At 40.5% G+C, this 12,105-nt stretch overlaps 1 protein-coding gene across 1 annotated transcript in view; it reads right to left on the reverse strand.

The window, feature by feature from the left end:
- Positions 1-753: 753 nt before the first annotated feature.
- Positions 754-12,105, reverse strand: part of ry (xanthine dehydrogenase rosy) — a 78,068-nt gene continuing 66,716 nt past the window's right edge. The window contains exons 25-28 of the mRNA XM_068366718.1: positions 11,778-11,952; positions 4,886-4,965; positions 1,382-1,549; positions 754-1,116 (exon numbers count right to left, since the gene is read on the reverse strand). Coding sequence (XP_068222819.1) covers positions 1,066-1,116; positions 1,382-1,549; positions 4,886-4,965; positions 11,778-11,952 — 474 coding nt within the window. The 3' untranslated portion in view covers positions 754-1,065. The remainder of the gene's footprint in view (positions 1,117-1,381; positions 1,550-4,885; positions 4,966-11,777; positions 11,953-12,105) is intronic.

The raw sequence follows: 12,105 nt of genomic DNA on the forward strand, positions 1-12,105 counted from the left end.
AGATACATTTGAACCATTCCGTATACTGTACCTTAAGTAACTGTTAATACCTGTAAATTAAGTAGTTATTAGAACATAATGCAATAATAAATGGAAAATAATACAATACATACAGTAAAATACTGTACATATACAAAATATACAGTACCATAGGTACGGTACTATTATAATAATCCTTACCGTAGAGAGATACATTTTCTATTGAGTAAACAACCAGTTTTCTTAAAATATTTTATTGGGCTACTATTTTATTCTCGGCCTGGCTGGCAAAACTCCTTTTTTCTTATCATGAAACATTTTTGGCAATGGGTTAGAAAAATATTAGCATCTCGTTTGGCAGCGTAAAAATTTTGTAAGTAGATTCTTTCGTGAAGAGAGGTATGACTGTAATCTACTTACAAAAAGAGACTCAAAGAATAAGGCTGAAATGCCATGGTGATGCAGAGGCTTTTCTTGCAATGTATTGTTCAGGAACAAATAGGATGGCCAGAGTGAGTTTGTAAATTTGGCACAACCCACCTCTGCACTGGGGCCTGGAATGCCACTCAGCAGTGTAATGTATATGGTATGGTGACCACCAAGCAATCTTTAGCAAAACTATAGTTATGTGCTATTATAGTTATGGGCAGCTGCACCTAATGCTCTCAGCAATTTTTTTTTTCTTTATAAGTGAGGATGGAAAATCAAAATGATATAATACCAATGCAAAGTTTAGGGTGAAAATATGCTACAATATGATAATAATATATGAGGTTGTAGTTCTGTATTTATTTCTTGTGCATATGCTATTAACATATAAAAATCTAATCTGCAGGTATTTAGAGTCCTTAAATTAAGTATATACAGTTAAAAAAAATAGGTTAAAATTATATTTTCATAAAACTTACCTTATAAAAATATACTATTGGATACTATGGGACATTCACCTGAAATCATTCATTTATAAAATATTCTAAAATATATAGAACAGCATATGCTATTTTGAACCAATATAATTCTAAGCTAATCTTTTATTTTTAACAAATACTGTATTGTACTGTATAAGCTTTTGAAGAGAGCTTTTACTTATACAGTAACAGACCATGGCTTGAAGGTTCCTGGCTCAGCCGATTTAATCTGCAATTAAAAATGAATATAAAATAATTATTAAAATGAGAAACTTTCACACCTGTTATTAAGGATAATCAAAGTAGCCACTTATAATTATATTTTGCTTCTACAGCTATGATGTATGTATAAGTAAGGTGTGTATATGATGAATCATTTAAAAAATGAAAAAATTCATACAAAAAAAAGCCTGGTGAATGATAATGGCAATTTCACTCATCAGAACATTGCATCAATAGTCAGTGTGATGATGTTATGTGACTTCATTCAGTACCTTCTCTGTGATGAAATCAGGGCAAGCCATGCGGATGCGCTCTGCAGTCGCTGGTGAATCTAACCGGAAAACAGAACTTAGACCAGCATCGTCCCGAGCCGATCTTATGGCCTCTTTGATGCTGAAGAAAACAGAAGCTCCAAGGAATAGTGGTGGTTCTCCAATAGCCTAAATGATAAAATGAAGAGTTGTATCACAGTAACAGTTATAACAACCTAATTAATCATGCAAAATAAAAATTATTGAGTATTCAGGAAAACAGTTTCCAATCTGAGGAGATAATTTTGGACAAAAATAAAAACACATTTTGAAATGTGATGAATTACTTCCCAAACTAGAGCAGAATTTGAAGCTACCAGGGGAAAATAATTAAACTGCCTACTAGTAACAAGAAAATCTGATTGGGTTTCTCATGTCTGAGAGAGAGAGAGAGAATGAGAGTATGCTTGTTCTAGATGTAACTATATATTGATGAGTATATTTGTGCATAAAAATAAATCAAGAAATATTCAGAGTGCTTAGACTACTCTTTCCCTCATACACATGAAGGGAAATCTGGATGGTTGAACTGGGTGCAGTAGGAAATAAGAGAAAAAAAGTTTGGGAACCATTGACTTAAGAGGGTATTCAAACACTTTCATCAATATTGCAAATGACACACTAAACAAGTAGTACACGAGTGATCAAATATAGCATAACTTATTCGAATGGAAAACCTCAGTTCACCTATCTCATCTTATAAAGAAAGGTTTTACATGAGCATAGATATAATTTTCTTTATCATTATTATTATTATTAATATTATTATTATTATTATTATTATTATTATTATTATTATTATTATTATTATTATTATTACTAGCCTAGCTACAACCCTAGTTGGAAAAGCAAGATGCTATAAGCCCAAGGGCTCCAACAGGGAAAAATAGCCCAGTCAGGAAAGGAAATAAGGAAATAAATAAATGATGAGAATAAAATATTGCAATGAAATATTTTTATTGCTTACACAGTGTGACAAAAGTCTCCTACACTCACACTAACACCCATTTTACACCCTACTGTTTGAAACCGTTGCCATCAGCACTGCAGTACACTTGACTGATAAATCTAATGAAGCTTTCTCACAGTGGTTATTTTACCGCCATGGCACCGCTTTGCACAAGTGGTACCCCGCTGAACTGGGGTGGTGACAGTCTACTTAAACGTCCAATAAAAGCCTTTACATCATGAGGATTTTATTTTCCTACTCTATGCAAGGTAACAGAGAACTACTATGCTACTGATCATGGACAGATGGACAAGATGATATTGACATCGAATTGCTCATTTCATTTGTCGAAAAGAAACCCGTGTTCTGCAGCAAACAATTAGGAGGTTATACCAGTAAATGCCGCAATTTCGTTACTTCAGGATGGAGAAAATTTTGTTGCTCTTTAAATGAAAACTTTGAAGGCTTCATGAATAAAGAAAAAATAATTTCCTGAATTTTATAAGTTCATACTGTAATTTATTTACTTATGATTGCATTGACAAAGCTTCTATACATTTTCAGAAAAAAATGACTCAAGTTGGTACATATAATTATTTACTGAAGCAGTAAAAAGAAGAAAAAGTCTTCATGCAGCCATTGCGTCATGGAATACAGTCAATCCCATTACCTGCGGTGAGGTAGGGTGGTGTCAAACCGCATGGTGTGAAAGGAGCTTAGGCCCCTTTCACATCATGCAGTTTCACACTATGATACCCCAATGCAGGAGACACATGGTCAACTATCGTCCATAATGAGATTGTCACATGGAGTATACTCTTTTACTGATATAGTATAATCAGTACATAAGATAGATAAGAAGAGGAAGCATTTATCCCTTTACTACCTCTATTTGAAAAATAAGAAAATACAATGCAGATTCCATTAGACAAATTAATTTCCAACAAAAGTAAGAACTTTGCAGGCCCCTAATGATACAAAAAACTCATTTGCTAATTATTTTAAGAGTGAATAGGTCAATTTGTGCTGGCAACTTAGTAAAATATAATAGAATTCCAGAGAAATCTATACACCAGGCTGCCAATCATTACTGATTACCTTTTCCTATTTTATAACATGTACCATTAGTATCAATTCTAGCAAAGTATTTCATGAATATATAATGAAATTTTATTATTGAAATCATAAATACCATAGATACATTATGAACTAACAAAATTCATTTACATTTTATAGTTCAGACCTTCATAATTTTCATTAAAAGAGAAACAAATCTCTCTCCATACTAATGTAACCGAATTGTGACACTTATATTCTTCTAAATGTTTGTCCCATTGCACGGGTTTCCCTTTAACTAATGAAATTAGCAATTCAATGTCAATATCTTCATGATAAGTAGCATCATAGTGCTCCATTACCACTCATTATTGTTATTACTTGCTAAGCTACAACCCTAGTTGGAAAAGAAGAATGCTATAAGCCCGAGGGCTCCAACATGGAAAATAGCCCAGTGAGGAAAGGAAATAAGGAAACTAAAAGAAAAGCAACTAACAACTAAAATAAAAAACTCTAAGAACAGCAACAACAACAAAATAAATCTTTCATATACTGTATAAACTATAAAAACTTTAAAAAACAAGAGGAAGAGAAATACGATAGAATAGTGTGCCCGAGTGTACCCTCAAGCAAGAGAACTCTACCCCAAGACAGTGATAGACCATGGTACAGAGGTGATGGTACTACCCAAGACCTGAGAACAATGGTTTGATTTTGGAGAGTGAGTCCTTCACCTAGAAGAGCTGTTATCATAGCTGAAGTCTCTCTTCTACCGTTACCAAGAGAAAAGTAGCCACTGAACAATTACAATGTAGTAGTTAACCCCTTGAGCCAAGAAGAATTGTTTGGTAATCTCTGTGTTGTCAGGTGTATAAGGACAGAGGAGAATATGTAAAGAATAGGACAGACTATTCGGTGTATGTGTGAGCAAAGGGAAAATGAGCCGTAACCAGAGAGAAGGATCCATGTAGTACTGTATGGCCAGACAAAGGACCGAATAACTCTCTGGCGGTAGTATCTAAAGCGGGAAAAAAAAATCTGCGATGCGAAGCTGTGTATTGGACATCAAAGTCGACTGGCACCACTGCCAGCAGGGCGCTGTGGCGTCACTCCAATCCAGAGGGGCGCTATTCATGCAAAGCAGCGCCACAACAATGACATAACTCTTCATTAGATTTATGAATCGTGTACCACACTGCTGTTGACAACCGTTTCAAACTCCGTGGTATGAAAGGGGCCTTAGAGTTTAGGACTATTGTAATCATTAATTTTTTACCTTGTTGTTGAGTGGGAGTCAACAGGGTACAGTATTCCGAATGTTACACAACCTATAATTATAACCTCTTAATTCTAGGTATAAAGCAATTTGGCATTAAAAGTGATCAAGATACTTATACATTTACATACTTACCTTTGGGTGAAAAGAAACATAATTCATAAGATACTTTATAAATAATTACCTTTGAAGAAAAAACAGCCCTCGGATTTGGTGCTCCTCGAAGAAGGGAGACATTGAATTCCTTTGGTATATCTTGAAAGCCTGTAATATGTTATTTTCATTAGTAAAATAAATTTTTGAATATACTTACCCGATGATCATGTAGCTGTCAACTCTGTTGCCCGACAGAAATCTACGGTCGGGATACGCCAGCGATCGCTATACAGGTGGGGGTGTACACAACAGCGCCATCTGTGAATAGGTACTCAAGTACTTCTTGTCAACAAGAACTCAATTTTCTCCTCGGTCCACTGGTTCTCTATGGGGAGGAAGGGCGGGTCCTTAAATTCATGATCATCGGGTAAGTATATTCAAAAATTTATTTTACTAATGAAAATAACATTTTTCAATATTAATCTTACCCGATGATCATGTAGCTGATTCACACCCAGGGTGGTGGGTGGAGACCAGCATACATGTTAACAAAGAAGCTAAGTATCCCGTATCTTATTTTAGCCGTTATTCAAAATAACAAACATAAAATAAATAAGTACCTGGTAAGGAAGTCGACTTGAACCATTACTCTGCCTTTTTAAGTACGTCTTCCTTACTGAGCCTAGCGATCCTCTTAGGATGCTGAGCGACTCCTAGGTGCTGAAGTATGAAGGGCTGCAACCCATACTAAACGACCTCATCACAACCTCTAATCTAGGCGCTTCTCAAGAAAGAATTTGACCACCCGCCAAATCAACCAGGATGCGGAAGGCTTCTTAGCCTTCCGGACAACCCAGAAATATTTCAAGAGAAAGATTAAAAAGGTTCTGGAATTAGGGAATTGTAGTGGTGGAGCCCCCACCACTACTGCACTTGTTGCTACGAATGGTCCCAGAGTGTAGCAGTTCTCGTAAAGAGACTGGACATTCTTAAGATAAAAGACGCGAACACTGATTAGCTTTTCCAAAGGTTGCGTCGAAAATATTTTGCAGAGATCTATTTTATTAAAAGGTCACGGAAGTTGTGATAGCTCTAACTTCGTGTGTCCTTACCTTCAGCCAAGCTTGGTCTTCCTCATTCAGAAGGGAATGAGCTTCTCGTATTAACAGTCTGAAAATAATAGGATAAAGAATTCTCTGACATAGGCAAAGATGAATTCTTAACTGAACACCATAAAGCTTCAGACGGGCCTCGTAAAGGTTTTTAAAATAGAACTTAAGAGCTCTTACAGGACATAATACTCTTTCTAGTTCATTTCCAACCATACGATAAGTTTGGAATAACGAACGATATTGGTCAAGGCCGAGAAGGCAGCTCGTGTTTGGTTAGAAAACCAAGATGTAGAACATGTAGCCGTTTCGGATGAAAATCCGATGTTCTTGCTGAAGGCATGAATCTCACTGACTCTTTTAGCTGTGGTTAAGCATATCAGGAAAAGAGTCTTAAAGGTGAGATCTTTCAGGGAGGCTGATTGAAGTGGTTCGAACCTGTCTAACATAAGGAATCTTAGAACCACGTCTAAATTCCAACCAGGTGTAACCAAACGACGCTCCTTCGTGGTCTCAAAAGACTTAAGGAGGTCCTGTAGATCTTTATTGTTGGAAAGATCTAAGCCTCTGTGACGGAAGACTGATGCCAACATGCTTCTGTAACCCTTGAAAGTGGGAGCTGAAAGAGATCGCTCTTTCCTCAGATATAAGAGGAAGTCAGCTATTTGAGTTACAGAGGTACTGGTCGAGGATACGGATACTGACTTGCACCAGTTTAGGAAGATTTCCCACTTCGATTGGTAGACTCTAAGGGTGGATGTTCTCCTTGCTCTAACAATCGCTCTGGTTGCCTCCTTCGAAAAAACCTCTAGTTCTCGAGAGTCTTTCGATACTCTGAAGGCAGTGAGACGAAGAGCGTGGAGGCCTTGGAGTACCTTCTTACGCGTGGCAGACGTAGCAGGTCCACCCTTAGGGGAAGAGTTCTGGGAACGTCTACTAGCCATCGAAGTACCTCGGTAAGTTATTCTCTCGCGGGCCAGAGGGAAGCAACTAGTGTCAACTTTGTCCCATCGTGAGAGGCGAACTTCTGCAGTACCTTGTTGACAATCTAGAACGGAGGGAATGCATATAGATCTAGATGAGACTAATCTAGTAGAAAGGCATCTAAAAGAACCACTGCTGGGTCCGGGATAGGTGAGCAAAGTATTGAGAGCCTCTTGGACATCTATGGTTGGCTGGCCCCAGGTGACCCAAAGTCTCTTGCATACATCTCTGTGGAGGGTCCAATATGTTGGAATTATTGTCCCTTCCTACTGAGACAAACTGCTAAGACATTCAAGTTGCCTTGGAAGAAATTTGTTACTAGTGAAAAGTCTAGACCTGTTGAACAGGAGAGGAGGTCACTAGCGAACTCGCACCATGTCAGAGAGTAGGTCCCTCCTTGCTAGGAGATGAACATCAAAGCAGGGAGTTGTCCGTGTTGACCTCCATACTTTGTCTTGAAGGAGAGACCTGAAGCTTTTCCAGGTCAGACGTACTGCCAGAAGCTTCTTGCAGTTAAAATGCATTGTCCTTTGACTCGAGTTCCATAATCCCGAGCATTCCCTACCGCCTAAGGTCGCACCCCAGCCTACGTCCGATGCGTCTGAGAAGAGAACGTGGTTGGGAGTCTGAACAGTCAGGGGAAGACCCTATAAAAGGTTGATAAAGTCCTTTCCTCAGGTTAGACCAGACTTATCTTCCGGAAACCGGGATCGAGACCACTTCTAGCGTCTTGTCCTTTTCCAGTGAAGAGCTAGATGAAACCGAAGAGGACGGAGGTGTAGTCTTCCAAGTGACACCAATTGAACCACGGATGACAGTGTCCTAACCAGACTCATCCACAGCCTGACAGGGCCGTATTCCTTCTTCAGCATCTTCTGGATGGATAGCAGGGCTGGGGATTGATCTTCTTGTTCAGCCATGTCCTCATCAGAGGGTTCCTCATCCGAAACTGATGAGGAAACGGCAACGGAGTGGGCAACGTCTGACTCGCTGAATCCGGTCGCACTGGTGGATGTGTGACGGAGCCGGACACAAGATCATGGTACTGCTGCACAGTCTGTGAACTGTCAACCATGGGGATGCGAGGAAGTACAGCGACAACCCGAAACTGTCTAGACTGTCTGGGTAGTACAGACAACCCCTTATCGGGTTGCTGAGGTTGCCGCACTGCGTCACAACAAGTCACTTCTGCTGGTTGTTGAACGTCTTCCCAGTGACACACTGAACGTCCACAACCACCTCCGAGAGTAGCTTAACGTCAACGTGCGACTAGCAACCCACACTGGGTCGCACCGGTGGAGGAACCATCTCAACTGGCGAACGTGAGTAGGATACCTCAGCGTCAACAGGGCGTACAACCAACCGGTAGGAAGGTCGTTGGCAAGAAGGTTCTTCTCCGTAAAAAATCCTCTATCAAGGACTAAGCTTGGACTGCATGTCTTGCAACAAAGCCCAAGGTCTATGGGAGCAGGTGTGGCAACAGACGGGGTTAGCGACTGAAGCGGAACCATTTACCCTCCCTGGAAGCATGTTATGCTTAAATTAAAGTCCATAGGAGGCTAAGCAGCTTAAGGCTCCTCTCCAAATGACAGAGTCCTCAAGGGAAAATGAGAAGGAGGGAGCACAGCACTTTCTCATCTACAGGAACCATATCCGAGAAAAGCTAGGTTCTCTCAGTGAGGGTTTCACTGGTGCAAAAGCAGCAGACCAGAAGGCAACGTTATGAAACTGCTTGACAGTCTGTGAACTGTCAAAAACTGAACTGTCAACCACAACAGGAGCGTGAGGACATACAGCACTGGTGTATAAGTAGCAGACAAGAAGGCAACGTCATGTAACTGTTTGACAGTCTGTGAGTTGGCAACAACCAAAGTTGTGTGGGGAAGCCTCAACTCCTGACTGACTAGTTAGCTGCGGGCGAGTGGCGGTAACCACAGTGTGTTGCGGAGGCTGACACACCGTGTCAAAACACGGCAGCTTGTGGTAGCTCACGCACGGCAACGGAGTGCTCTGTGTGTGGGAGTCATCATACATCTGGCAGGGTTGACTGTGCATGGGTGGAGGAGCTCTCACAACAAGAGTGTGAGAGCAGGAAGCCATGCCGGGCGCACAACCGTGGGAGGTGTAGGCCCACGGGTGCATCGTCAACCTTCTCCGCAGTCGGAGTGTGGGAGCTGGCAACAACAAAAGCAGAGTGCTGGTGCGTGGGAGGGGCTGCGGTGGGTTGCGGAGCATGCTGAATGGTATGCGGAGCATGCTGTATGGTATGCGGAGCATGCCGCATGGGTTGCGGAGAATGCCGCATAGAGCTGGAACCCGGCAGCTCTACAGCACCTTCCCACTGCTGATGCGGTAGCTCACGCATGTCAACGGATGGTGCAGCAAGAACATGCGTCTGGCAGGGTGGACTGCGCATCGGAGGTGGAGCTCTCACAGGTGGAGTGAGGGAGCAGGCAGCCGCAGTATCTGCTGAGCGCACAACCTCGGCGGGTTGTAGGTTAACAGGTGCATTGTCAACCTTCCAGCACGATACTCCTGCATGAAGGAGCAAGCTGAGACTGTATAGTCTGCAGCATGGACCACTAGGGTCTATGAAAGACAACAACAAACGGAGCTACTGTCCGTTGTGACTGAGGGTCTAAAACAGCTGGTGCGGCAACAGACGGAGTTACTGCCTGTTGCGGTACCACCTTGCCTCTCTTGGGAGGTGTGCAGTCGTCGGATGACTGGAGCGAGTCCGATCTGACCCAGTGACTACACCTAGGCCGTTGGACTTGCGTGGAAGGGACCGACTTGCACTTAAAAGCTGCAAGATTTGGTCCATGGTTTCTGCGAGAAACCTCTTCCGCAGACGAGGAATAAATGGGCTCTCTCGTCTTTGTGTGGGTGGGGTGATCACGTAGGCAACGTGTGTAGATACACCCGAAACCACGGAGGGAAACGTCTGTTCGTCGATCAAGACCTGTGGAACCCATAAGTCCTTTGACATTACTTCTCCCCTGGGCTTGGGAGCTTGTAAGAGGTATCGGACAAGGTGAACAACTGGCACGAACAAACGAACCCTCGAACGCAACACTGTAACACTTTGCGCATATCACTTTATCACTATTGATTTTCTGTTTGCACTTATTTCACTGAACTTGAAACTTTAAGTGATTTGTACCTGAAACACGCAATCCTATCCTTCATTAAAAGGTAGTAATTGCGAAAACAGTTTTACAATGTAACAGAAAAACATAATGAAAGATAAAGAATTCAGTGGCTGGAAAAGAGACTGAACACTAGATCAAATAAACTACGTTTAAAATCTCTCACCGCATAAAGCCTGGGAACAAGAATAAAACTCTAGAAACGTTTTACCTTCTTCCCCTATAGCGACTAGGGAGAAGAGTAAAAAAAAAAAAAAAACGAGAACAACGTTACCCGCTTGAACGAAACGTTTATCCTCCTCTCTCTCCCTCCGTCTCTATCTCTCTCTCTCTTCACTTAGAACCTGAGAGATGAGCCCAATTATATATCGTTAAAACATATTATTTGTTAAAGGAAAAAAACTGAAAGGTTTCCCAAATAAAAAGTTCCTTTATTAGAATTAAAACCATTTAAGCTAAGAAAGAATGAATGAAACGCTAGAATCGGTTTACTCTTACTGCAACGTGAAACCGTGAAATACTCTCTCTCTCTATCGTAACGATAGAGCGCATGTTGAACGTTCTGTACGTCAACAACTGCGGAGACTAAACTAAACGTTAGTTCATCTTTGAAAACAGTACGAGACTATCAAAGAAATTCTTTCAAAAACATTAAAATTAAAATAGCATAAATTCTTAACAGGAAATACGATATGACGGGCTCAATGTTAATTAACTTCGGTTCCAAGTAAGGACCGCCTACTATTAGGAAAGGTCACATATAAACAAACATAAAAATTAAGTTTTTTAAGTTTATAATAAATGGAAAGTTAATCGAAGAGGCCTATAAATGGCGGAGAGATAAAAACTAAATCTATAACTTTGTTAAGCAAAATTACCAAAAACCTAAACACACTTCCGTCTAAGGGAAGGGTCGGTCATAAAAAGAGAAAGAGAGTCTATACTCTCTTCGACACCAACACTTCCGTCTAAGGGAAGGGTCGGTCATAAAAAGAGAAAGAGAGTCTATACTCTCTTCGACACCAACACTTCCGTCTAAGGGAAGGGTCGGCCATTTAAAAGTGAAAGAGAGTCCATACTCTCTTCGTCACCATAATTAAATCTATCCAAAACGAGTTCAAGTTTTGAAATGAAGATAAAACCCCTGCATAGCGAAAGCTCAAAACTGGAATAGTGTACTTCACCAAAAAGTTGTGAAAACAAATCCAGTTAGGGACGGCGTATTAGTAGGTCTTGCCGGTGGCACGACAGAGGAAAAATTGAGTTCTTGTTGACAAGAAGTACTTGAGTACCTATTCACAGATGGCGCTGTTGTGTACACCCCCACCTGTATAGCGATCGCTGGCGTATCCCGACCGTAGATTTCTGTCGGGCAACAGAGTTGACAGCTACATGATCATCGGGCAAGATTAATATTGAAAAAGCCAATTTCAATAATCAGTATCATCAATATTACTGTTAGTATTAATAATACATTGCTATGGTATTATCCATGGCTACTATGCCTTTTTTTTTGTATTCTGAATGAATTAAAACATAGGCAAGTCTTGTAAAAACAAAACCCTACCAGTCTTATACTGTGCCCATGTAGCTTCCCGTGTTGGTACCTGTGAAACTATATTACAAAATTAGATGTACATTACAACTAATTAGAATTGGTAATGGATGATTTTACATTAAAGGGAACGGATCTATCATTAAGTACAGATGATAATAGAAGTGAAAAGTTATCATGTACCTGGTATTTTATATGCACCAGGTCCTCTAGTGAGTAGCACACCCTCCGGTGAAAAACGGAGTTCTTCTAAGGTGACAAGGCCTAATCCTTGTGTGAATGCTCCTTCTATTTGGCCTATGTCAATTGCTGGATTCAGAGACTCTCCTACATCCATCACGATATCTGTTCGAAGTACCTGGAAATTTCAATTCAGGCTCACATAGTCAATCTTACTTGGTGAATAGACACAATTCTTAGTAATAAAATGTCAAAAGGTAGACTCTGTTCTTCCTTGTGGCCAATAAAGTTGAATAATTATAGCAATATGAAACTATACTACATTTTAAAA

Source organism: Palaemon carinicauda, chromosome 44 (genome assembly GCF_036898095.1).
Source record: "Palaemon carinicauda isolate YSFRI2023 chromosome 44, ASM3689809v2, whole genome shotgun sequence".
Classification (NCBI taxonomy): Eukaryota; Metazoa; Arthropoda; class Malacostraca; order Decapoda; family Palaemonidae; genus Palaemon; species Palaemon carinicauda.